Consider the following 22688-nt stretch of genomic DNA (forward strand, 5'->3'; position numbering starts at 1 on the left):
GAGTAACATTTGTATATTAGTCAATGTTTTCTTGTTGTGGGGTCCTGGGGATTGAAACTGGGCTTTGTGTGTCTAAGGTGTGTATGCTACCACTGAAACACACTCTATGCAGCGCTTCGAACTCTCACACAGAAGCCCTGCAGTCAAACATCAGCCAAGGAAGCAGTGTTCATTTCTGGATACCTGGGTGGAGGAGGAAACAAGAGTCTTAAGTACATAGTGAATCCCAGACTTCATTCTATCTTTTTGTTTCAGCCGCTGGTAAGAGTAGAGGAGCTCCCTCCTCACATTCAACTATGAAGTATGAAACAAACAGAACAATTTTAAGGATATAAGAAAACTGAAACCGTTAGAAGCTTTTCGGGCCTTACCACTTAGGTGCAATGTCAGTATCTTTCTAGAACATAGACTCATTCTGCCCACGAATTTACCCAGAAGTTTCTTGTGTTTTGTGCCTTTAAAGCAGATTTCAGACTTCATTGCAAGGCCCATTAGCTGGAATTCTGCATTTGTGAAGGGTTCTAGTTTAGTATATGAGTCTTTTACATAACCCTGACAGATCTTTTGCCTAAGTAGTCATACTATTATATTATGTTCTCTTCAAATAACATGCACTGGTCCTGACTGCTCTGTACTTTCTCCAACACTTGGTGAAGTCAGTCTTTCTATTAACCTATGAGCAGGTCTTTTGTGATATGATTTCAATTTTTGTTTCCCTAATGTTTGGTTGGGCACATGTTCATAGACTTGGCCATTTACGTATTATTATTTACTGAGTATTTGCTGAGCTTTTGCTTTTGTTTTCAATTTTTGAGTTGTAAGTGTTCTTATACACATATCTGTGTATATATACATGTTCCCTGCATCCAAGTCCTTTGTCAGATATGTGCTTTGCTAATATTTTCTCCAACCTAGAATTCATGTACCTAGTTTAATGGTGTCTCTTGGTGAGTAGAAGTCTTACATTTTCTAATGTCTAGTGATCAATAAGCTTTGCTTATCTTAAAATTATAAGGACTTTTCTCTGTTATATCCTAAAAGTTTTACAAATTTGACTTTAGACTTAGGTCTAATCCACATTGAATTAAAATTTTTACTATAGTGTGAGTTAAGCGTCTAGAGTTAATGTATTTCTGCACATTTAATCTGTTCATGGATTGCATTGGTACCACCGTCAAAACTCATTTGGTTGGGAATAATTCAATAGTTTATGGTCCTTAGTGATGGGAAAGCCATGGGATGTGGTGGTGTTGGCACAGGGAGGCCCCATGGGGATGGAATAATCCTGTATCTCGATTGTAGTGATAGTTACACAAACCTATACGTGTGATAAGATGACAGTAAACTAATTGCACACATCAGACCAATGCCAACTTCCTGGTTTTGTACTATAGAGTAATTATAAAAAAAATTAAATTATTCAGGGGAGCAGAAGGAAATATGTGGGACCTCTCAGAACTATCTGTGTAGAAGTCTGGGGGCTCAGTTGATATGTAAGTGCTGGGGGCTCAGTTGATATGTAAGTGCTGGGGGCTCAGTTGATATGTAAGTGCTGGGGGCTCAGTTGATATGTAAGTGCTGGGGGCTCAGTTGATATGTAAGTGCTGGGGGCTCAGTTGATATGTAAGTGCAGGTCTATTTCTGGCCTCTGGAGGCTGTTTCAGTGATTGGTCTGCATCAGTACCACATTGCCATGGTTACTGAAGCATCAAGAAAACCCCAAGCAAGCAGATGTTTCAATCTTGTTTTCTTTGAGATTTATCTGGTATCTCTAACATCATTTGCCTTTCCAGTGAGAGTTTAGGAGCAGCTCCTCCTTCCTCCGCGTGGCGTTATGGCTGGGATCTCACGGACTCAGTACTTCAGAGGATGTGGACCAGGATGCATTAAGTCTTGTGATACATGGGTACGCTTCAGTTTTCAGTATACAGGTTTTCCACATCCGTTGATGAATTTTACTGCTAAGAACTTTGATCCCTAATGCTACTGAGAATAAAATCATTTCAAATTTCATTTTTAAAAAATATTGTTTATTTATTATTATTTATACGAGTATACTGTAGCTCTCTTTAGACACACACCAGAAGAGGGCATCAAACCCCATTACAGATGGTTGTAAGCCACCACGTGGTTGCTGGGAATCGAACTCAGGACCTTTCAGAAGAGCAGTCAGTGCTCTTAACTGCTGAGCCATCTCTCCAGCCCTCAAATTTCATTTTTTAAGAATGGGGGGAAGGGTCTCACTAGGTAGTCCTGGGCTGGCCAGGAACTCTCTGTGTAGACCTAGTAGGCCTTGTGCTCACAGAGATCCATCTGTCTGTCTCTGCATCTTGAAGGTTAGGATCGAAGGTAAGCGTATCACACCTCATCCTGGCCCTCTGTTTTAGTCAGAGTTCTCTAGAATATATAAATAAATAAACATATGATTCATTTGTAATTTATTAAGCGAGCTTTAAAATAATCATATGGCCAAATTATACCTGAGGCGCTGAGTGTCGGAGTAGTCCCAGAATAGCTGTCTCTCAGTGGGGGGGGGGGGGGGAGGACTACCGGCAGTGACTCAGCCCACAAGGTGGATGCTTAATGGTTATAATTTGGCACTAGAAACCCAGAGAGCCTCTGGAGAGCTGCTGGTCCCTGTTCTGAGGTGAAAGCTTAGAAACACTGGCTCTAGGTCTGCGAAGGAACTGGCGGCAGCAGCAACAGGGCGACTAGACTCTACAGCAGGAGACAAGGGCAAGTCAGGGAAGGCGAGAGTCAACTTCCTCCTGAAATATCCTCTTTATCTGGGCTCCTACTAGAAGGGGCCATGCAGAGTCCAATCCAGGCTGAGGGAGTCTGTCTGTAGTCTTGGGAGCAGGGACAAATGATCCCTGGATCAAGTTTGCTCCATAGCCTACCTAGCTCAACTGGTAAGCTCTGGATTCAAAGGAGAGACCCTGGCTCAATATATCTATTGAGCATCTAGTTTCTACACACATCTGGCACATGCATGTGAGCATGCATATGCATGTGCACACACACTACATATACAAATACAAAAAATTGCATTTGAGCTGCCAATTTGAGTTTTGTAATAAGCTGCTAAATTAATTTTGGTGTGGGCATAGGAGAGAACTTCCAACAAGTTCTAAGATGGCGATCTGTTATTTTATATTCTGTGTTTGTGGAAAATGGAGTATTGGACATTGGTGATTACAAAAATTTTTTGAAACAGTTTTTGTTTCATGAGACAGAGTCTCATGTAGCCCAGGCTGGCCTCAAGTTCACTCTGTAGTCAAGGTCAGCCTTCAATTCATGGTCACCCTGCCTCTACCTCCCATGTGGAGGGATTTTGGACACATGTCACCACATTCAGCCTAAAAAAATCAACGTATTGATAAACTCTAAAAAGTGTTGAAAATGTGTCCTACAGTATCAAATAGCCAGCAAAGAACTGAAAATTTTATGTACAAATAAATAAGTATACAGATCTTCTTAGAATACACATTTCCTTTTATTTTAATAAATGCTAAAATTATATGTAAAGTTGTTTCAGGTTTTTTTATGACTTGTCAGTGAATATTCACATATGTACACCAGAGTGTGTGAAAATTTCTCAAGTGAAAGGGGCCACGAAAGAACGTTTGAGAATTTCTGACCTAATATACACATCCTCCTTGCCCCAACCCATATTCTTAGGAGTTGGTGTTAACTGAGATAGTGTCATCTGGCGCCATGTACTAGGGTAGCTGTTCTCAATCCTTTCACAGGGGTTGCCTAAGACCACCAGAAAACACAGATACTTATATTACAACCCATAACACTAGAAAAATTACAGTCATGAAATAGCAGAGAAAATAATTTTGTGGCTGGGGGAGGGTCACCCCCACGTGAGGAACTGTATTAAAGGGTCGCAGGTAGGACCTAACTTAAGGAAGTAGATGAGTGTGCATTTCTTGTTTCTGGATGCCACTCCACCCTCTATCCTCCCTGACATGGGGTTCTGCCCAATCCCGTACAGCCAAGCAACCATGGACTGGACCTGCTGAACCATGACCCCCGAATACATCTTTCTTCCATTTACGATGTGTATGTCAGATATTTGGTTGCAGAAACACAAAATGACTTGCACAGTGTCTGAGAGCCGGTTTTAAGGGGAAAAAAATCATGGATATCAAGGATGCTGGAAGTAAAAAGCAATTCGACATCTGATTTCTCTGTCACCTGTAGTCTTGGTACCAGGCAAGCAGCCTTTCCTCTGGAGGTAACGAATCACACTGATGGTTGGACATTGTGAGACCCTGCTCGCTAAGGAAGAAAGCTGGAGAGGAAATGCTTTTGTTTGACTCCTGGCTGTCCTAAAGATCTTTAACCAGATGGTCCTACATCACAACTTATGGCTGATATTTCTTATTATAACTAAAGGGAAACATGTTCCATGTCCGTGATATGTGGGCTGGTTAGTGCCGTACCTGGGACATCAAGATCGACCGAATTATTGTCTACATGCCGGTAGTAGACAGCCTCAGCAGCATGGTTTCCTTAGATATATTTGCTAAGTTATAATGCGTGCTGGTCATGCCCACCCCCAGGAGCCCCGTCTTCCTGAAGGCAGTCTGCCCCTCTCACATCACAGAACACTTCTGCTCTGCTGACTGCTTGATTTCTGTGAAGGTGGCTTGTGCCTTTTCTTTAATGGTATCCAAGTCCATGTTTTGGAGATTCTGCAGCTGCCCAAGGATAGAATCCTTCTCCTCTTCCTCATCTTGGTCTTCATCCACCATCTTTCGGAGATCTTCTGGTAAGTCCACATCGTCTCCGGCCAGTTGGATTTGTGTCTCATCCATTTCACTCTATGTGAGAAAAACATAAGAAAAACCAGAGAGAGAGAGAGAGAGAGAGAGAGAGAGAGAGAGAGAGAGAGAGAGAGAGAGAGAGAACTCTGAAACTGACCGACTGATTAAGTGGCTGAATGAAATGTAGGTGCGGCATGAAAGGAAAGGACTGTCAGGGATGAGCGGTGTGAGCAACGTGCTTGGCTGTCCTGCGGTGGCCCTGAGTGGCAGACACTGCATGCAGCTCTGGGGTGGGAAGTCCTCCTCTCTTTCTATGCATCTTGGGCTGACCAGAGCCTTCCAGCCCAAACGTTTCTCAAGCAGCAGCAGCACTGACATCATCTGGGAGGCTATTACAAATAGGAATTCTGCCCAGATCTACTGGATCAGAAACCCTGGTAATGGAACCTTTGAATGAAGGTTCAGAAGCAATCTCTCTCCTCTCTCTCTCTCTCTCTCCCTCCCCCCTCTCCCTCCCCATTTTCATCTCTGTCTGTCTCTCTCCCTCTTCCCCCTCTCTTATGTGGGTATTTGTCTGAATCTCAATCTCTCTCTCCCTCCCTCCCTCCCTCCCTCCCCTCTCCTCCCCCTCCCCATTTCCTTCCATTTCCATCTCTGTCTGTCTGTCTGTCTGTCCATTTCTCTCACCCTCTCCCTTTCCCTCTCCCCCTCTTATGTGGGTATTTGTCTGAATCTCTCTCCCTCTCCCTCCCCTTCCCCCTCCCCCTCCCCTCCCCCTCTCCTCCCCTTCCCCTTCACCCCTCCCCCTCTCTCCTCCCCCTCCCCTCCCCTCCCCCTCTCTCTCCCTCTCCCTCCTCCCCATCTCTTACTCTCTCTCTCTCTGATATTTTTGGTTTTTGTATGTGGGTGTTTGTCTGAATGTATATCTTTGGATCGCGTGCATGCATGCAGTAGCTGGGACTGGAGTTAGAGATGTTTTTGAGTCACCATGTGGCCTCTACAAGTACAAGCAAGCCTGGTGTCCACGGGAGTCAGAAGTGGACACTGGATGCCCTGGATCTGGAGTTACAGACTCCACCATGTGAGCTACCACGTGGGTGCTTAGAACTGAACACAGCAAGTGTTCTCAGAGAACGGCCAGTGCTCTCAACCGTAGAGCCATCTCTCCAGCCCCAGAGGCCCTCTCTTGATGTGCACAGAAGCTAAGTCCATCCCAGCTCCTTCCAGGGTAGCATCGTAAATTCTGCAGAGCCTGTCAGCTCCGTGCCATGACTTGTGGGACCCCACTCCAGGGGGTGGCGTTTGAGTGGACAGTGACCACTTATGACTCCATTCTTTCAGTTTGCACATTCTAGTGACAACTCCTGCTTAAAGATGGCTCCTTCCTTTCCTTCTGCTACACTGGGTTCCCCCCAGGGACACAGAATCATGTCTACCCTGACCTTGGCCCCCAGTGCCTGGAAATTAGTGTGGCATGGAGCCCATGTGTGTGATAGGTGAGGGTCCTCTTTGGCACTCTGTATGATTGGATCCATTGCCATGGATGTAGCAGGATTTCCAAGTTGGCTGTGCCTGGTTTCTTGCCTTTATGCTATAGAGATCTTAGTAATGGAAAAAAAAAGCTAAGGAATAAAGGTTCCTGTGAAAGGCTCGTAGTAGCTGATGTCCCAGACTACAACTCTGAAACCATTTTCTTTCGGGTGATGAACTTTATTTCAGGAGCACAGAAGGGAGTTAAAGTTGGTAGGCAAGGCCCATGCTAGCACCCACCCCTGCAGGTTTTAATCGGCCTTGTATCTGCTACCAAAACTCACGAAATCTCGAGTGGCCATTAGTTTGAATCAGGCCACACTGATTTGTATCTGTGGAGTTCCTTAGTTAAAGTCAATACCTAAGGGAGATGGGAGTACCCCTCGCCTGGGGGTCTAGCAGAAATGATCGATCAGAGACTGGTTGTCCCAAGGTCTGGGAGCTGTGTCAGAATAATGCCTGCACTCTTCATTCTCCATCTCTAAATGGGCTTAGAGGGAGGAGGTGGCTGAAGTCTTCCCCTTATCTAGTTCCAAGTAGAGTGACAGCGAGTCTGGCTGTAGAATGAGCTTAGGAGGCAGTCTGATGCTTTGTTGGTAGATGGTCCTCATACTGGCCCTCTCTACAGACCTCCAACTCAGCCTCTGCGCCCAGGCAAGCCTGCACTTGGCAGGTGACTTAGCAGATTAATTAGTTCCTACTCAAAGCATTGTGAGAGTAATTAGTTAATCCCCAGGGGCTCCCAGGCAATCTTGCATTTCCATTTGTTTTTATTTACCTATCCTAATGGGCTGCTTGCTCTCCTATAAGATTATCCTTTGTGTATTTCTGATGGAGGAGTTGAGGGGTAAAAGACTTCATCCGGTTTTCTTTGAGTTCCCGTGAAACTGTAGCATTGCATCCCCCAACCAAATGCAAATGATCAAAAAGGCAATGGGGGGGGTGTCCTGGCCCCCACCCCTCTATGCTTGGGAGTGAAATCTCAGCACTCATCAGCAAATAGAACCCTGGACAGAATGCCTCTGGACAGAGTGACCACCGTGGGCCTAGAGGTCCAGGTATTAGAAGCCAGAGCTGGGGGTGGGGTGGGAGGTTGGTGTGCACGCATGCCAGTCAGCTCGTGCTGTGAAACACCGGACCTATTCTCCTTACAAGGGACAGGATCGTCCAGCTCCAACTCCCTGGACCACCTTAGCACAAAGCATTCCTTTTATCATTCTGGGTGTCCAAGAGACTGTCTTAATGGCTTCCTCGCTCATCTACTTTGTCCAGGGAAGCTGGAACGTTGGGATCCCCTGGGGAATGCCATCTTAGAGGATTCTGCCTTCTTGAAGCTGAGAGTGGCTAAGCACACACACACACCTGTTTGACGTGAGGGAGATCTGGTTCTGTTTGAGGCCTGTTCGTTTATTTTCGGTGTGTGACATACCAAACAGCTGGTTGGGCAGATGCTCCCTGACCTATGACATCACAGCCTTCAGTAGTTAATTCTTGCCACAGGCTACTTGCCCCAGTCCTGGTTCTGAGGGAGGAGATGCTTGGAAAAGGTGTTGCAGGCATGAGGATGGCTGCCTTGGCTGCTGCCCCTGCTGCTCTTAAGGAGGCCTCAGCACACTCAGAATGTAGAATAGCCATGACTTGGTCTTTCCCCACAGAGGCCGTCAGTTCTTAGTGTTGGTTGGAAGTGGGAAGTTACCTGAGTTTCTGGGAAGCAGCTGTGCACGCAGGACTTTTCCTTCCTCTTAGGAACCATGGAAGCTGGGAGAGGGAACCTATTTAAGCTTCTCGTTTTCAACGTAGGAAAACGAGGTCCTATAAGGCAGAGGCTTGCAAAAGCGTCATTTCCTGTGGGCGTGGTGGCTTATGCCTATAAGTCCAGCACTTAGAAGGCTGAGATTACAGGATTTCCAAAGTTCGAGGCCAGCCTTAAGTATGCAGAAAGTACTAGACCAGTGACAGTGACACAGGTCACCCCTTATTGGGAATGCCACTTTTGTTATTGTTGTTAATCCTGCAGGACAACAGGTCTGCAGGGCCAGCTCAGTGTATGATTCCACTATACTATGCACAGGCTGTGTGATCTTGGGAAATTACTCTGCCTCTTAAATGCAGAGTTGGCATTCTGACAGGGCAGTTGAAAGCTTGAGAGAGAGAGAGAGAGAGAGAGAGAGAGAGAGAGAGAGAGAGATAGTGTGGCAGAGGAAACCCTGTCTCTTTGTGTCTGTCTCAAGCTGCCTTGTCCCTTGGGACATTCAGTCCACTGCTCTTGAGGGGCGGGAGGGGGTGCTGAGGAGGAGGAGCAATGGGAACCAGGACAGGCAGAGGAGGGGAGGGGGGAAGAAGGGAGGCAAGGGGAGGGGACTTCACTTGAAGCAGCTGCTGGAGACAAGCTGGCTCTGTGTCCCAGGCCTTGCAGAAGCCCCAAGGACCTCTAATCCTAAAAAGGAGCCTTGAGCCATCTTTAGAATTATGTAAATATTTTGAATGAAGCATGTTCTAAATTAAATTCTAGTGGCGTTGACGATATGACACACTTAAAGACGGCTGTACTGAGAGACTTTCATAATGAGCAGCGCCCTTCATGGGGCAGACAAACGCCAGGTGTAACTAAGTCGCGAGGCTCAGCAGGGGGACAGCACGCTCTCCAGTGACTGACCCAGATTGACAATTCTGCTAATAGGATTGGGGCACGCTGTGGAACTCTTTTCGCCTATTAATTTGGCTTGACTTACATATACATTTTGAATCGGTTGGGGCCAGGGCTCAGTCACTTTTTTAGAAAGAATCTTGTGGCTTTATTTAAAACATCTCATTTGCTGGATTAGAAAATATACTGTATTTTAATTCTAATATAACGAGTCTTCCTTTGGTATACAATACTGTAATGTCCAATCCAACTCTGTTCTTTGCATGAAAATGTACTTGACTATACTTCTTATAACAGGGTCTTTCTGTTGTTTCTGGTATGTTGACTTTTGGGTATGGGGTATTATTCTTTCTCTGTTTTCCCAATAACCATTCAATCAGCAGTAATTCTCTCTCTCTCTCTCTCTCTCTCTCTCTCTCTCTCTCTCTCTGTCATCTGTGCTTGTGTGTGTGTTCACATGTACACATGTGTAAGTATAAATGTGTGTCTGTGTCATCAACTTCTATGTGTCCTGGTCCATGCTAGGCACTGGGACAAAGATGAAGTCAATCTTGTTGAGAAGTGTGTGGCAGCTGGGAATACTTAGGGTCCTAAGATGACATAGGGCGGTGGTTCTCAACCTTCCTAGTGCCGCCACCCTTTAATTCAGTTACTTGTGACCCCCCCAACTGTAACATTATTTTTTGTTACTACTGCATAACTGAAATTTTACTATCATTACGAATCATAATATAAATATCTGTGTTTTCTGATGGTCTTGGGTGACCCCTGTGAGAGGGTTATTCAATCTCCAAAGGGGTTCAGACCCACAGGTTGAGAACCAATGATATACACCAGATCAGGTGAACCCAGAAGTGACCCAATCCAGCCTCCAGCTGGAAAGGGAGTCATGGAGAGTTTTAGAAGAGGCAATACTAAACCAGCAACCTCCTCTAAAGGAAAGGGAGTGTGGAAATTGGGGTGCGGGGACAGTGTGGGATGAGGGTCTGGGGAGCATGGAGCAGCCTGCAGTAAAGCCAGGAAGTCAGAAGCCACAAAGCCACGGCAGGGCATGCAGGTCACACAGCCAGAGCTGGGATTTCTTTTAAAAGCCATAGTTAGCCTTTGAGGTAAACTCAGACAGGGAAGGAACAAGAAGAGATCTACATTTTAGAAACCTCTGACTCCAGTCCCAAGGCTCAGAGCTGCTGTCCTGACAGAGATGGAAAGAGCGGCAGCTTGCATGGGGAACAAGCTAAGAGGATCCACAAGGTGAATAGAGGCAGCTGGGTGATTGCCACTAGAACAGACAAAAGAGCCCAGCGTTTCTCATGTGCCAACCTGACCGTGGGTGGCCATGACAGCCGCTAGTGCAGCCTGGGTAGGAACAAGTTTGTGGGGTAAGGAGTAAGGCATTTGAGGATGAACTTGCTCTCCCAGTGAGGTGACCAGGTAGTGACATTTTGGGAAAAGATAGAAGCAGGAACTGTCACCAACGTGTAGGTGGCAGCAGAAAACAACAGCCAGATGTAACCACCCAGCAGGAATGTACAGACTTGAGTGTCCAGGGAGATGGCCAAGGGGGCATGCTGGGGCATTCTAAAAAATGAGGATGGATGGGGCAATGTAATCTATAAAGAAAAACAAGTAGAGCTGGTGGTTAAACCAGAAGGAGAAGGGTAAACAGAGGAGAAGGAACTGCATGGCTGAAGTGACCACCAGTGCTAAGAAAACAAAGGACTCAAATGGGAAGTGTGTGGATAGACTGTTGACATTCTACAACGGAGGTTCTCAACCTGTGGGTCTCGGCCCCCACCATCAGGGTCGCAAGTCACACACTGGGCATATCAGATGATTTGCATTACAATTCATAACAGCAGCAAAATTACAGTTATGAAGTAGCAGTTTCATGGCTGGGGGTGGGGGGTGGGGGTCACCATACCATGAGAAACTGTACGAAAGGGCCGCAGTGTTAGGAAGGCTGAGAGTCACAGTGCTAAAGGAAGATGGAACCTGGAGGCAGGACCCAGGCCAGCCAAGGTGCGCAGGTGAAAAACAACCGCTTGCTTGCTTCAGTTGGGATGGAGGTGATTCCCTCTCCGGGAGTCCACAGAAGGGAAACTGAGAAGATGCAGAGCAAGGAGCAGCAGCTAACTGATAGAGCTGATCCCACCTCACATGAGCGTGGATGATGCTAGGCCTCTTAAACACTCCAATGGGCTGTCACTGAAAACCAGAGGAACCCAACACAGGCGGGGTGTGTGATGTATATCTACATATCCATCCCATAGACGTGCATCTACATAGCCATCCCCTGGAGTGCTGAAGCATGGTTTCTGCATTCATCTGACGGCTTCCCTAACTACTGCAGTCAACAATGGCCACCCAAAAGCCTAGGCTCGGCATTGTTAAGAGTCGCTTTTGGCCTGGGCAGTGGTGGTGCACATCTTTTATCCCAGCACTTGGGAGGCAGAGGCGGGTGGATGTCTGAGTTCGAGGCCAGCCTGGTCTACAGAGTGAGTTCAAGGACAGCCAGGGAAAAACAGGGAAACCCTGTCTTGGGAAAAAAAAAGAAAGAAAGAAAGAGAGAGAGAGAGAGAGAGAGAAGAAAGAAAGAAGGAAAGAAAGAGAGAGAGAGAAAGAAAGAAAGGAAGGAAGGAAGGAAGGAAGGAAGGAAGGAAGGAAGGAAGAAAGGAGGAAAGAAAGAAAGAAGGAAAGAAAGAAAGAAAGAAAGAAAGAAAGAAAGAAAGAAAGAAAGAAAGAAAGAAAGAAAGGAGGAGAGAAAGGAGGAAAGAAAGAGAAAAAGAGTCCCTTTTTTTCCCCAGCCGGTAATAAGAGAGCGAAACTCTCTTGCCTAGGAAACACAAGCCAAGTAAACGTCTTTAGAAAGTACAGTTCTAATTCCTAAATGTGCCACAGCTGTCCTCATTAAACCTGACAGCTCCCGGGAAGGCATTTTTCTCAGATCTGCTCCCTGTTTGGCTTTGGCCAAGGGAAAGGGTCTAAATTGACTCCCGTGGTTATGTAACCACAGTGGCGGCGGCCAAAGGGTGTTGAGAACGAAGAGCCTAGCATCCTAGTTAGTGAAAGGGTGTGTTGAACTTGTCCAGTTCCCTACAGACTGGTGTCACTCTGCTCTGACTGCGCCTTCCGCATACGTCATCAGATAACACAGGGCTGCTTACGCTACAGATGCTGTGTGGATGGAGTGGCGGTAGATCAGTAGAGTCCAGGTGAACTGCATTCTCTGACCAGGGCCATTTTCTTAGTCAGCCCATCTATTCAGTTCTAATGCCTAGCATTGTGGAGGGGACTGACAGTTTAGAGAGGACATGAGGAGACCGGGGCACGGAAAGATCCTGAATGTAGAATAAGTGTCCCTGTTGTCCCAGGAGGCTTTGCGATCTTTCACAAACCTCTCCATGTACGTGCTTTTCATGACTATGTATGCAGTCTGTACCTAGAGTGTATCCTTCCCTAGATTCAAAAAAATAAAAAGTCAAACCTCTCCCAGCACTGGTACCAGGAAGATGATGATAGCGTGGTAGCTTAGATCTATTCTAGGAAGAGAATTTAGCAATGATGGATGGGGGGGAGCCCACGGTGGCATGCTCCTCAGATGACCTTGCATGGGAAGCATGCCGTGACTAGGGTCCTAGGGGCCTTGGAAATTCTCTATCACAGAGGCGGTGACTGTGAGGCAAGGGGCAGGAAAGTGACACCTTCTTCCAGTCCAGGGTCTCTGACTACTACAAGTCTCCAGCTCGGATTCTGACTGTGGCATTCTGAGAACACGCCAAAGGTTCCGATGGGAAGGAGGGGTTCTGTGGCACAGTTCAGGGTAAGCTGAAGATTCGCCTGTAATGTGGCAAACCCAGCCGAGAGGCCACAGGTTGGCTGGCGACAATACTGGAGCAAAAGCATCGCCTTTGGAACACCCCTACTTCATCCGCCCCTGCCCCCCCATCTTTTCTTGCAGTTTGATACTCCGGTTCTGTCAGCTTATCTCCAAGTATTGTCATTACAGAGCCATACCGCCCCAGCTGTTTAAAAACTGACTCCCTCTTAGTAGTCCACAGGAAGATTTAAAATGCACACCTTCACCCTTAACAGCAAAACGATGCGTGTTTAAAGGATAGACTGTCATCCACACAAGAGTTTTACAGAGTCCTAATGCTGTTACCAGCACACAGGGAGGACTCTGGGACAGGGAGAATCCTTCAGATGACTACCACCAGGGGGCGCCTGGCATTGGGGATTACCCATGCAGGCAGCCTCTGGGGGTAAGCTCCATGGTCAAGTGTGCAGGTGGCACCACTCAGAGCTGCTCTTTTGGGGGGAGCTTGGAGCCTCTGTGCAGGTGCTGATCTCCAGAGCTGCTGCTTCTGACTCTTGTGGGCTCTTGTGACTATTGCTCCCGGAACCTCATCAGTGAGAGGGGGAAGAGGACATGTAACTCAGAAGGCAGAGGAGGTGCCCACGGGTGCCACTCAATGGCAAACATGAGATACCATACGTTGAGGCTGGGGAAGTGAGTTGTGTCTGGTGCTATACAGACTAAGGCGAATATGATTTTTTTTTTTTTCTGTTTTCACAGAGACCCGTGTTGGATTCCAATCCCACAGACTTTACAGAAAGCAGCAGGGTTTTTGGTGTTTCTCACATCACTGGGAAATTCTTAAAACCCCCTATAGAGTCAATCTTACAAACTGCGACCGTCCTTGAGAAACACTATAGGGAGGCTCCCAGCAGAAAGGCAGCTGGCCAAAGGACTGTGGCTGTATAGTGTTCTTGAGTGGAATTCTCATCTGTGTACTTGGAGCTTAGGCAGCCCGGGAGGTCCCTGCAAACTGTGAGAGGTCAAGAAGGCAGAGGACCCTCTGGCGTTCGTGGGAGTGGGTCGGACCCAGTGCCTTGTCCCTAAAATAGGCAGTCAGTGGGCAGTGTGGGTTATCCATATGTTTCAATGTAGTGTGTGATATGCATCTCTCTCTCTCTCTCTCTCTCTCTCTCTCTCTCTCTCTCTCTCTCTCTCTCTCTCTCCTGTTTGAATTGTGCCCCATCTGTTCCATCCTAAGTAATATTTGTGCTGCTTTAATCCAGCCCAGGGAAAGACACTGCTGAGGACTTCTATTTAGCACCGTATTTCAGACACAGGCTGCCTGCACAGGGCAGGACACACTCAGCCCAGAGAATCTCAGGAAATTCTGATGAAGAGCGTGGAAGGGGAGGGGCGTGGAGGGGAGGGGCGGGACTCGAGGTTGGAAGGGGAGGGGTTTTTCAGTTCCCTCCTTTTAAAAAATGCAAGCACAGTGGAGAAAAGTGCTTGTAAACCCGGAATTAGCTTTTCCAGGGATCTGCAGAAGACTCACTGAGGAACAGACTTTTGCTGTCCTTTCTAACCCATGAAGACATGGACGTGGCCCATGTTGGGGGTTTGCATTTGGGAAGAGTTTTACATCGGCTGTGCTGGACCTATGGGGTTCTGTAGAGAGAATGGATTTTCCGAATGCAAACTTGAACACACATTTTAGGGGCATAAAGGCAGGATAGTTAACGGACCTGGGTAGTTCCTCAGGAAGTGAAGAGGATGGGGACACTAGAAATGAGTGAGACTAGCCCAGTGCTGCTCCCTCTGCCCCTTGGAGACAAGCCCTGGAATAGCATCTCTGAGCCATGTGCCACAGCGTGTCAATACATCCTCTTTCCACTAGCCAAGAATACACTGGACCACAGCCACCTCTCAAAAGGTCTGAGCTGGAGAAGAAGATGCCAGGTGACAGTCACCACCACTCTGTCATCTTCCAAAGAGAGAGACCAATTGTCCCCTTCAAAGGGAGGCAGGAATTTAAGGGTGTAAGCCCTGGCTTAGGGCAGGAAGGCTCTGCTATGTGCCTGTATCTTCTGTTATAAGATGGAGGTAAAAATGGGCCCTAAGTGAATCAATACATGTGGAATACAGTGCCTGACACCTAGAAAGAACTTTACAAATGTCAGCTATGACATTGTATTCATTGCGCATGAATGTACAAAGTTCTGCAACAAGGAAGCAACCCTATTGCAAATGAGGACCAACAGCAAGCCAGTCTTCTGATTACATCTGAGCCATCACATATGCCTACCTATATTCATATTCACACAAATGTTCATATTCACACAAATGAGTCATGCACACGTACACAAATACATACACACATACACATACATACAAGTGTACACACACATATACACACATGCACACACACACCCTCATTTTTCAGTATCAGTAACTGATTTTGTGAATCAGTTTCATAAACATTAAACTGTTTACATGGCACCCTAGTTCAACGCCCTTTTTTTTTTTTAAAGCAAGAGCATGTATGTAATGTAAGGATATACACTTATTCATCAATGTGACTCACTGATAATCAAATGTTCTCCATTTTTTTTTTTTATTACTGAGACTTAAACAAACACTTCCTTACCTTTGGAAGCCTGTATTTGTCCCTGAGGTGGACTCGTAGGCACGCCCTCTCTGCCTTTTTCTGCGTAAATGCAGCATCTCTCTCCATCCTACAAAAGGTAAAGAAACGGAAACAGGGTCATAGGAGATAGAGGGTCCTACACATTCCAGGTTGCTCAGGGAGCAGGACCCTTGGACATACTTGATTGCCAATGACCACTGACATTTGGGAAAAGGCGGACTTTCCCCTCTAAGCCCCTGATATCTGCTTCTCTTTTACTGTCATTGTGAGCTCCAGCACTCAGGCAGCTGGTTGGGGAATGTCTTTGTGAAGTAAACAGAGGAGGAGGACTGTGTGGTCCTGGACTGTGAGCCTTGGCATCGCCCGCGGGGAAAGCTAATTTCCCTTGTGTTCCTCTTCGGCTGCCTCGGAACTTTTGAAACGAAGGCTACATTTCCAATAAGCCCCTCCCTGAGCTCTTAAAGAAGCAAAAACCAAGTTGCCCCATTCCAGGATTGGAGATATTCTTTGCCTGTGGTGTTTGCAGACAGGATGCTAAGTTGCTTCCGTTCATTTGTTGTCACTGCTGCCAGGCTCCAGTGACAGTGTTTACACAGTGCCTCCTTGTCAGAAGCACTGTCTAAGAATGAGCAATGTCTGCTCTCACCATGTCAGCCAGACTGGGGGCCTGCTCTGGGGATGACCTACTTCAGTGGTTCTCAGTGTGTGAGTCTGGACCCTTTGGGAGTCGCATATCAGATATCTTACCTACTTACATTACGATTTGTAACTAACAAAATTACAGTGAGGAAGTAGCAACAAAAATAATTTGTGCTTGGGGTGGGGGTCACTACCACATGAGGAACCTGTATGAAAGGGTCACAGCATTAGGAAAGTTGAGAACCATTGGCCTAATTGGATCCACGGTTAGGCCAGCGTGAAATGGACTCCCTGGGTCATGATTATCTATGCGGAAGCGTAAGGCTTTGGGGAATGCGTGCAAAGCTGGGGAGGATTGCCTTCTTCCCTAGTTGCCCACAGAAGTGCATGATGGATGCTGAATTTATCCAAAGGCCCTGTCAAATGGCTGGATAGGGATGGGCCAATTGGATAAATGAAGTTTCATTGTGAAGCTGGGATTGAGACTGAGAACGAATGAAAATTGAAGCATGGCTTGAAGCATAACAAGGGAACTTGAAGGCCACTGGCTGGCACGTTCCACTGCGGCAGTGGTCCAGGTCGTAGAGGGCTTTCTGTGAGTGACAGCTGGTTGCTAAGGAGACAGGAAAGCAGCCCTGTGGGGTCAGATCAACGCCAAGAGTTCAAAAGAGTGCTCATGGCCACGCAGTAGATGTGTGGGTCTCCTGTACACCCAAGGGAGGCCTGATAAGCTTTTTGCTGTGGACTCTTTGGGGCGTTGCATGACCATAAATCCTGTCTTCATTTTTTTTTTTTTAGGTGACATTTGTCTCTTGTTTTTCTTTGTTTGTTTTTTTAGTTCAAACTCAGAAGTAATCCTAACCATGACAAGAAAAGCTGACTTTGAAGATGGGCTATCCATGAAACAAACAATCAGATAAACGTGGCTGACCACCAGGTGCCTTGGGCTCAAGTATTCTTGACTCAGTTCTACCTCCAGAGCAGTCTGGAACAGGCCCGAGATAACACTGTATTCAACCTTGGAATTTTCTAGAGAAAGAAACAGGAAAGGGCGATGTATCCAGTGCCAATGTGGTATGGGTAGGGAGCAAGTTTTTCTGTTCAATATTTTAGTAAGAACCCTTTCAAACATACAGGAAAGTTGAAAGAACTTCAGATGCAAAGCCACATTTCCATTCCTTAGCTTCTCCACTTCATGTCTCACACTTTTACACATATCTACCCTCTCTCTGTTCATTTATTCATCTTACTTTTTGATAATATATAAAGCTGTAAAACTCACCACAGCTCCCCAGAACACTTTAGCATGCATATTGTTAACTGGGGTTGCATATTTATTTTATACTTCTTCTGACTTTCTTTTGAAGAAAAAAAAACCTGCATGCAATTCAATTCCCAAGCCTGAAATTATACTATTTTTGTGATGCCCCTAAATATCCACACCTATGTCACGCAAGCCTTTTAATCAAAAAGATCGAAAAACATGACCTCGCCGTTTTTTTTTTTTTTCTTGACCCATTACATCAAGGCCAATTATCAGTGTTGAGTTGTGCTAAGCATGGTGGACAGAGTCACTCAGTGCTGTTCACTTCCATCTGTATCAGTAGCATCCGGAGGCAGGGATGCTGCAAGGTTCTGCTTTAGCAGAACCGACTTTCACGGGGTTAGAGGTAGAGTCAAAGGAACGGCCTCCTCAGAAGCCAAGAGCCATCAGCCCGGGCACTGAAGGCATGCCCCAGGGATGCACCCCCTTTGCTCTGAAGGGCAGCAAAGGCTGGTACTCACTTCTCTTCAATCATCTGCTTCTGGTATTCCTCGTATTCCTCTCTAGTCATCCCTTTAGCCGCCGCGGGGTCTGAGGTGCCTCCTTCTTCTTTCTTTTCTTCAGACCCACCTCCAAATCCTAAATTCTTTACCTGGTTACTTATCATATTTTTCACAAAGAAAGCCATTGTCTCGGCCTTGGAGAACTAAAACCCAGTCAAAGATCGACAAAAAAAAAATACCCCAACCAAACCAAAGCAAAACCTCCAAATATTTTCAACCACAGCCACACATTTGGGAGCGAAGGATTTGCACAGCCTCCTCTGTCCAAGGGCACAGCGGTAGGGGAGAGTGCTTTTGCTAGTCGTAAGCTGGATTAGAGGGTGAACTCTTAGTACAGAGGCAGATGGTTCCGATTACTAAAACCCACGGTCAGACGCAACCCTCTGCCATATGATTAATACACTCAGCTAATTTTACGGGGCAGAAGCCCCACCCATCTCTGCCCTGTTCTCCTTAGCCTTTGAAATTTTGTTTTGCTTTTGGCCAGAGCTGGAGATTGGCTTTGTGCATGTCAGGCCAGCAAACCACTTCTCAGCAATGTTCCCGATCGCTAAAGTTCAATTTACATACACAACAGGGCTTCATCAACAGTCCCATGTCAATGATATTAATTGGAGCCAACTGATCATATGGTCGCTGTGAAATTTTCACATCCCTGCCCTGAACTACAAACATCCTGTTGGAAATAGTCCAATGAGACTCAACCCTCTGGATGCTTTATGAAGCAAAAGCAGTGCATTTGATCTATATTTTATCTAACTGGACTCTTAAGTCTTAAGCAAACATTGCCAAAATGGAACATCAGTTCATTTGGTTCCACTTCATGGGGAACAGTGCTTCACACACAAACACATGAGCCATGCAAGGGGTCTAAACGTGAGCCATGGTCTTGAGTTTACACAGGAAGATTTGCTTAGCTTCCACTACACAGAAGCGCTGCTCATCTTCCTGAGATGGATATTTTTGACACTGAGATAGGAACCAACAGGAGGGAAGTCCTCAGTATGCACTTTTTTTGTTATACACAGTGTGCATCCTATGTGATCTGCACTAACCACAGCTACAGCTCTGACAGTGTTTTGTAGCAGGAATCCTTTCTGTCTTTTATCCAGGCAAGGTAAGAACTCAGTGTAGCTAAGACCTTAATCCAGTGGTTCTCAACCTGTGGGTTGCAATCCTATTTTTTGGCGGTGGTGGTGGTGGTGGTGGTGGGGAGTCACAGGGATTGAATATCAGATGTCCTGCATATCAGTTATTTGCTTTAGAATTCATAACAGTAGCAAAATTACAGTTATGAAGTAGTAATGAAAATAAATGGAATAGGGTTGGAGGTCACCACAATATGAGGATCTGTGACAGAATCAGGAAGGTTTAATCTATGATTGGACATTTCTAATGAAAGAGCTGGGGGGTAGGGTGGGGACTGGAAATATTTGTAATTCATGTTCATTATTTTCTCAGCAGGAACAAATCTTCCTGGGTGTCTTAGTTAGAGTTTACTGCTGTGAACAGACACCATGACCAAGGCAACTCTTATAAGGAGAACATTTAATTAGGGCTGGTTTATAGTTTCATCAGTCTAGTCTATTATGACCAAGGTGGGAGCATGGCAGAGTTCAGGCAGGCATGGTGCAGGAAGGAGAAGCTGAGAGTTCTACCTCTTCATCTGAAGGCTGCTAGCAGAATACTGACTTCCAGGGAGCTATGACTAGGGTCTTAAAGCCCATACCTACAGTGCCACACCTAATCCAACAAGGCCACGCCTTCTAATAGTGCCACTCCCTGGCCCAAGCCTATATAAACCATCACATTCCACTCCCTGGCTCCCATAGGCTTGTTCAAACATATGAGTCTATGGAGGCCATACCAACCCATAGCATAATAAAAATACATTCAGTCCAACTTCCAAAGTTCCCATAGTCTGTAGCAGTCTTAACAAGGTTAAAAGTCCAGAACTCAAGGTCTCTTCTGAGATTCATCCAATCAGTTAACTGTAATCCCCAAAGCAAGACAGGAATCAGCTGGGCAAACTCCAAACTCTGCATTTCCATGTCTGATGTCAAAGCTGTCTTCAGATCTCCAATCACTTTTTCATCTTTGTTGATTACAACATCCTGGGCTGTTTCCACTCTCTGTTAGCAGCTTTCCCCAGCAGATAGTCCACAGCTCTGGCATCTCCAACATCTTGGAGTCTCCAAGGCAACTCTAGTGTTACAACTTCTTGTTCAATGTTTCAAACTACACATGATCTTCTGAGCTCCCCCAAAGGGCTGGTGTCACTTCCCCAGCTCTGTCCTCTGTAGCACTCTAAACTCAGTTTGATCCAATCCATTGCTGCTGCTGCTGTTCTTGGTGATCATCCCATGGTACTGTCAACTCCAAGACACTGGGATCTTCTCCTGCAACTAGGCTTCACCAATAGACTCTCATAGGCTCTCTTCATAGTGCCAAGCCTCAACTCCTTTCATGACTCCTTCAGTCTTGAGCCATCAACTGCAACTGGGGCTGCACCTTCAACAATGGTCTTCCATGGCCTCTCATAGTGCCAAGCCTCAGCTGTTCTTCATGACCCCTTCATGCCTTCAAAACCAGTACTACCTGGGTGACTCTTACACATTACCAAGTCCAGCTGCAGCACAAGATACAAGCTTGGCTATCTCTGGAACACAGCTTAGTAGTGCTCTCAGAAAACACTTCCCAGAAGATTTCACCTCAGTGATGTTGGTCTCTTTTTAATCACCACTAATTTCTTAGCTCCAACTAACTAGCATCAATTGTCTCAGAAGTCCCTTCTATTCTTGACTCTAAAGCCAGAGCCAAATGGTTGAAACTGCTGAGTTCTGTTGCTTTCTGGGGCTGGAACATGTCCCCCCCACCCCCCCCACACACACCTTTTTCAACTTTATCAATGCTGAGATTAAAGCTGTGTACCACCACACCTGGATTTACGCTTTTCTTCACCTAGAACTTGCTCTGTCCCAGGCTGTCCTTCAACTCAGAGATCTGTTTGGCTTTATCTCCAAGGATTAAAGGTGTGTACCACCATGGCTGAATCTAAACTTGGCTGGGTAGGATCTTGCCCCAAACTCCTACTCCCTTAATTTGCTCTCTCCTAGAACATAGGATTCAGCCCCATTCTACTCCCTGGTTCTGCTTTAATATTTAAACCATATATTTTGTATTTTTCCTTTCTAAGCTTGCTACACTTGTTCAAAACACTCTTTATGAGATTTAACCAGAGAACAAAGTCTATGATGGGCATTTCTAAGACTTCCTTTGTTAATGCAATTAATCTGAGTCTCTTCATTTTAGCCTCAGGTAGACTCTTCAGACAAAAGTAGTCACATTCTTCACCAACATATCGCAAAAACAGTCTCTAGGCCACATATTGAAATTCTCCACTGAACCCTCTTGGTCCAAGTCCACACAATTCAAATCATTCTTAATAACAGTCTTCTATATTCCTACTAGGATAGCCCATTAAGCCCCATATAAAGCATTCTACTGCTTCCCAAATCCAAAGTCCCAAAGTTCACATTATTTCAAACAAAAGCATGGTCAGGCCTAGCACAGCAATACCCCACTCCTGGTACCAACTCCTGTCCTAGTTAGGGTTTTACTGCTGTGTACAGACACCATGACCAAGAAATAAGTTGATGTGTGTTAGTGCAAGTCACTTGATACCCTCTTCTGACCTCTAGACACAGGCATATGCACCTGCATAACACACACACACCCCAATTAATTAAAATACAGAGATTAGAGTAGACAATCCCTAAGAGTAGGGTGGCAGCCCAGTGGATTTTGGGTTATGGGTCTTGAGATTTCATGAATATTTGAGGTAGGGTAATTCCCTCTAAAATCATGGTGGGTAAATTTCCCACAAAGTTGGGGCAGGAGGATTGAAAAGCAGCAACAACAAAACAACAAAACAGAACAGTGTAGATGATATTATAACAAACTTAAGATTTCTTGGAGAGGCTGCCCTGCACACTGGTGCGAAAATGTGCTACCTCCTCAGTTTTTGTTATAGTAGACACAAATCTACCTGCAGCCTCAAGGACATTTAACTGGAAAGGAGCTGTCTGAGCAGGGCACACAGATCTCAGATATAGCTGTAGTCTTCTTGGTTACCTCATGGTTAACTTCTTGGGCACTGCTCAGGGTTCCATGATTGACCTTACAGCTAATGCCTAGGATTAGAGTGTTTTGCAATGTTTTAAATTGAGATTTGTCTCAAAAGCTAAGGCCAGATTTTTAACAATAAATATTTAAAATTTATTCTTCAACTCTTCTTTCTCTGGGTTCCCTGAACCTTGAGAGGAGGAATTTTGATGGAAACATCCTGTTTAGGGCTGAATTTTCTGAGGACACTCACTTTATGCAGGTTGTCTGGCAATGAGTCTCTGTATTTGTTTCCATCTGCTGTGGGAGGAGGCTTCTCTGATGATGGCTGAGCAAGTCACTGATCTTGAGTATGAACAGAGCACAGTGTCACTAGGAGTTATTTTGTTGCTGTGTTCTTTTAGTAGAACAATAGTATTTGGTTTTACTCTATGTCCCTGGGCTATCTAGTCTCAGGTTCTTAGTTTCCCAAGCAGTCTCTGATATGTGTTCCATCTCACACAGCGGGCCTAATCAAATATTAATAGGTTAAGACAAACTTTGTGCCACCATTGTACTAGAATATCTTGCAGGAAGGTCACCATTGCAGATCAAAGGGTTTGTAGCTGGGTTGGTGTTTACATTTCTCCTTTGGTAGAGTGCAGAGTAATTTTCTGTACCAAAGATGTTCCACTGTCCAACGGATGCTCTATGTAGGCA

The 22688-nt window shown here is 45.8% G+C and overlaps 1 protein-coding gene across 1 annotated transcript; it reads right to left on the reverse strand.

Moving 5' to 3' along the window:
- Positions 1 to 4475: 4475 nt before the first annotated feature.
- Cplx4 (complexin 4) lies at positions 4476 to 17989 on the reverse strand. Its single transcript, XM_021151077.2, has 3 exons — positions 17823 to 17989; positions 15399 to 15486; positions 4476 to 4835 (listed from the first exon to the last, which is right to left on the reverse strand). The coding sequence occupies exons 1-3, from the start codon at positions 17987 to 17989 to the stop codon at positions 4608 to 4610; spliced, it is 483 nt and encodes a 160-aa protein (XP_021006736.1). The 3' UTR covers positions 4476 to 4607.
- Between the last annotated feature and the right edge of the window lie 4699 nt (positions 17990 to 22688).

This window comes from Mus caroli, unplaced genomic scaffold (genome assembly GCF_978045245.1).
Source record: "Mus caroli unplaced genomic scaffold, Mus_caroli_1 scaffold_19, whole genome shotgun sequence".
Classification (NCBI taxonomy): Eukaryota; Metazoa; Chordata; class Mammalia; order Rodentia; family Muridae; genus Mus; species Mus caroli.

Coding starts and splice junctions, on each gene's coding strand:
- Cplx4 (XM_021151077.2), bottom strand. CDS start 17,989: ATGGCTTTCTTTGTGAAAAATATGATAAGTAACCAGGTAAAGAATTTA. Junction 15,487..17,822: donor AAGCAGATGATTGAAGAGAA/GTGAGTACCAGC, acceptor TACCTTTTGTAG/GATGGAGAGAGATGCTGCAT. Junction 4,836..15,398: donor ACAAATACAGGCTTCCAAAG/GTAAGGAAGTGT, acceptor TTTCTCACATAG/AGTGAAATGGATGAGACACA.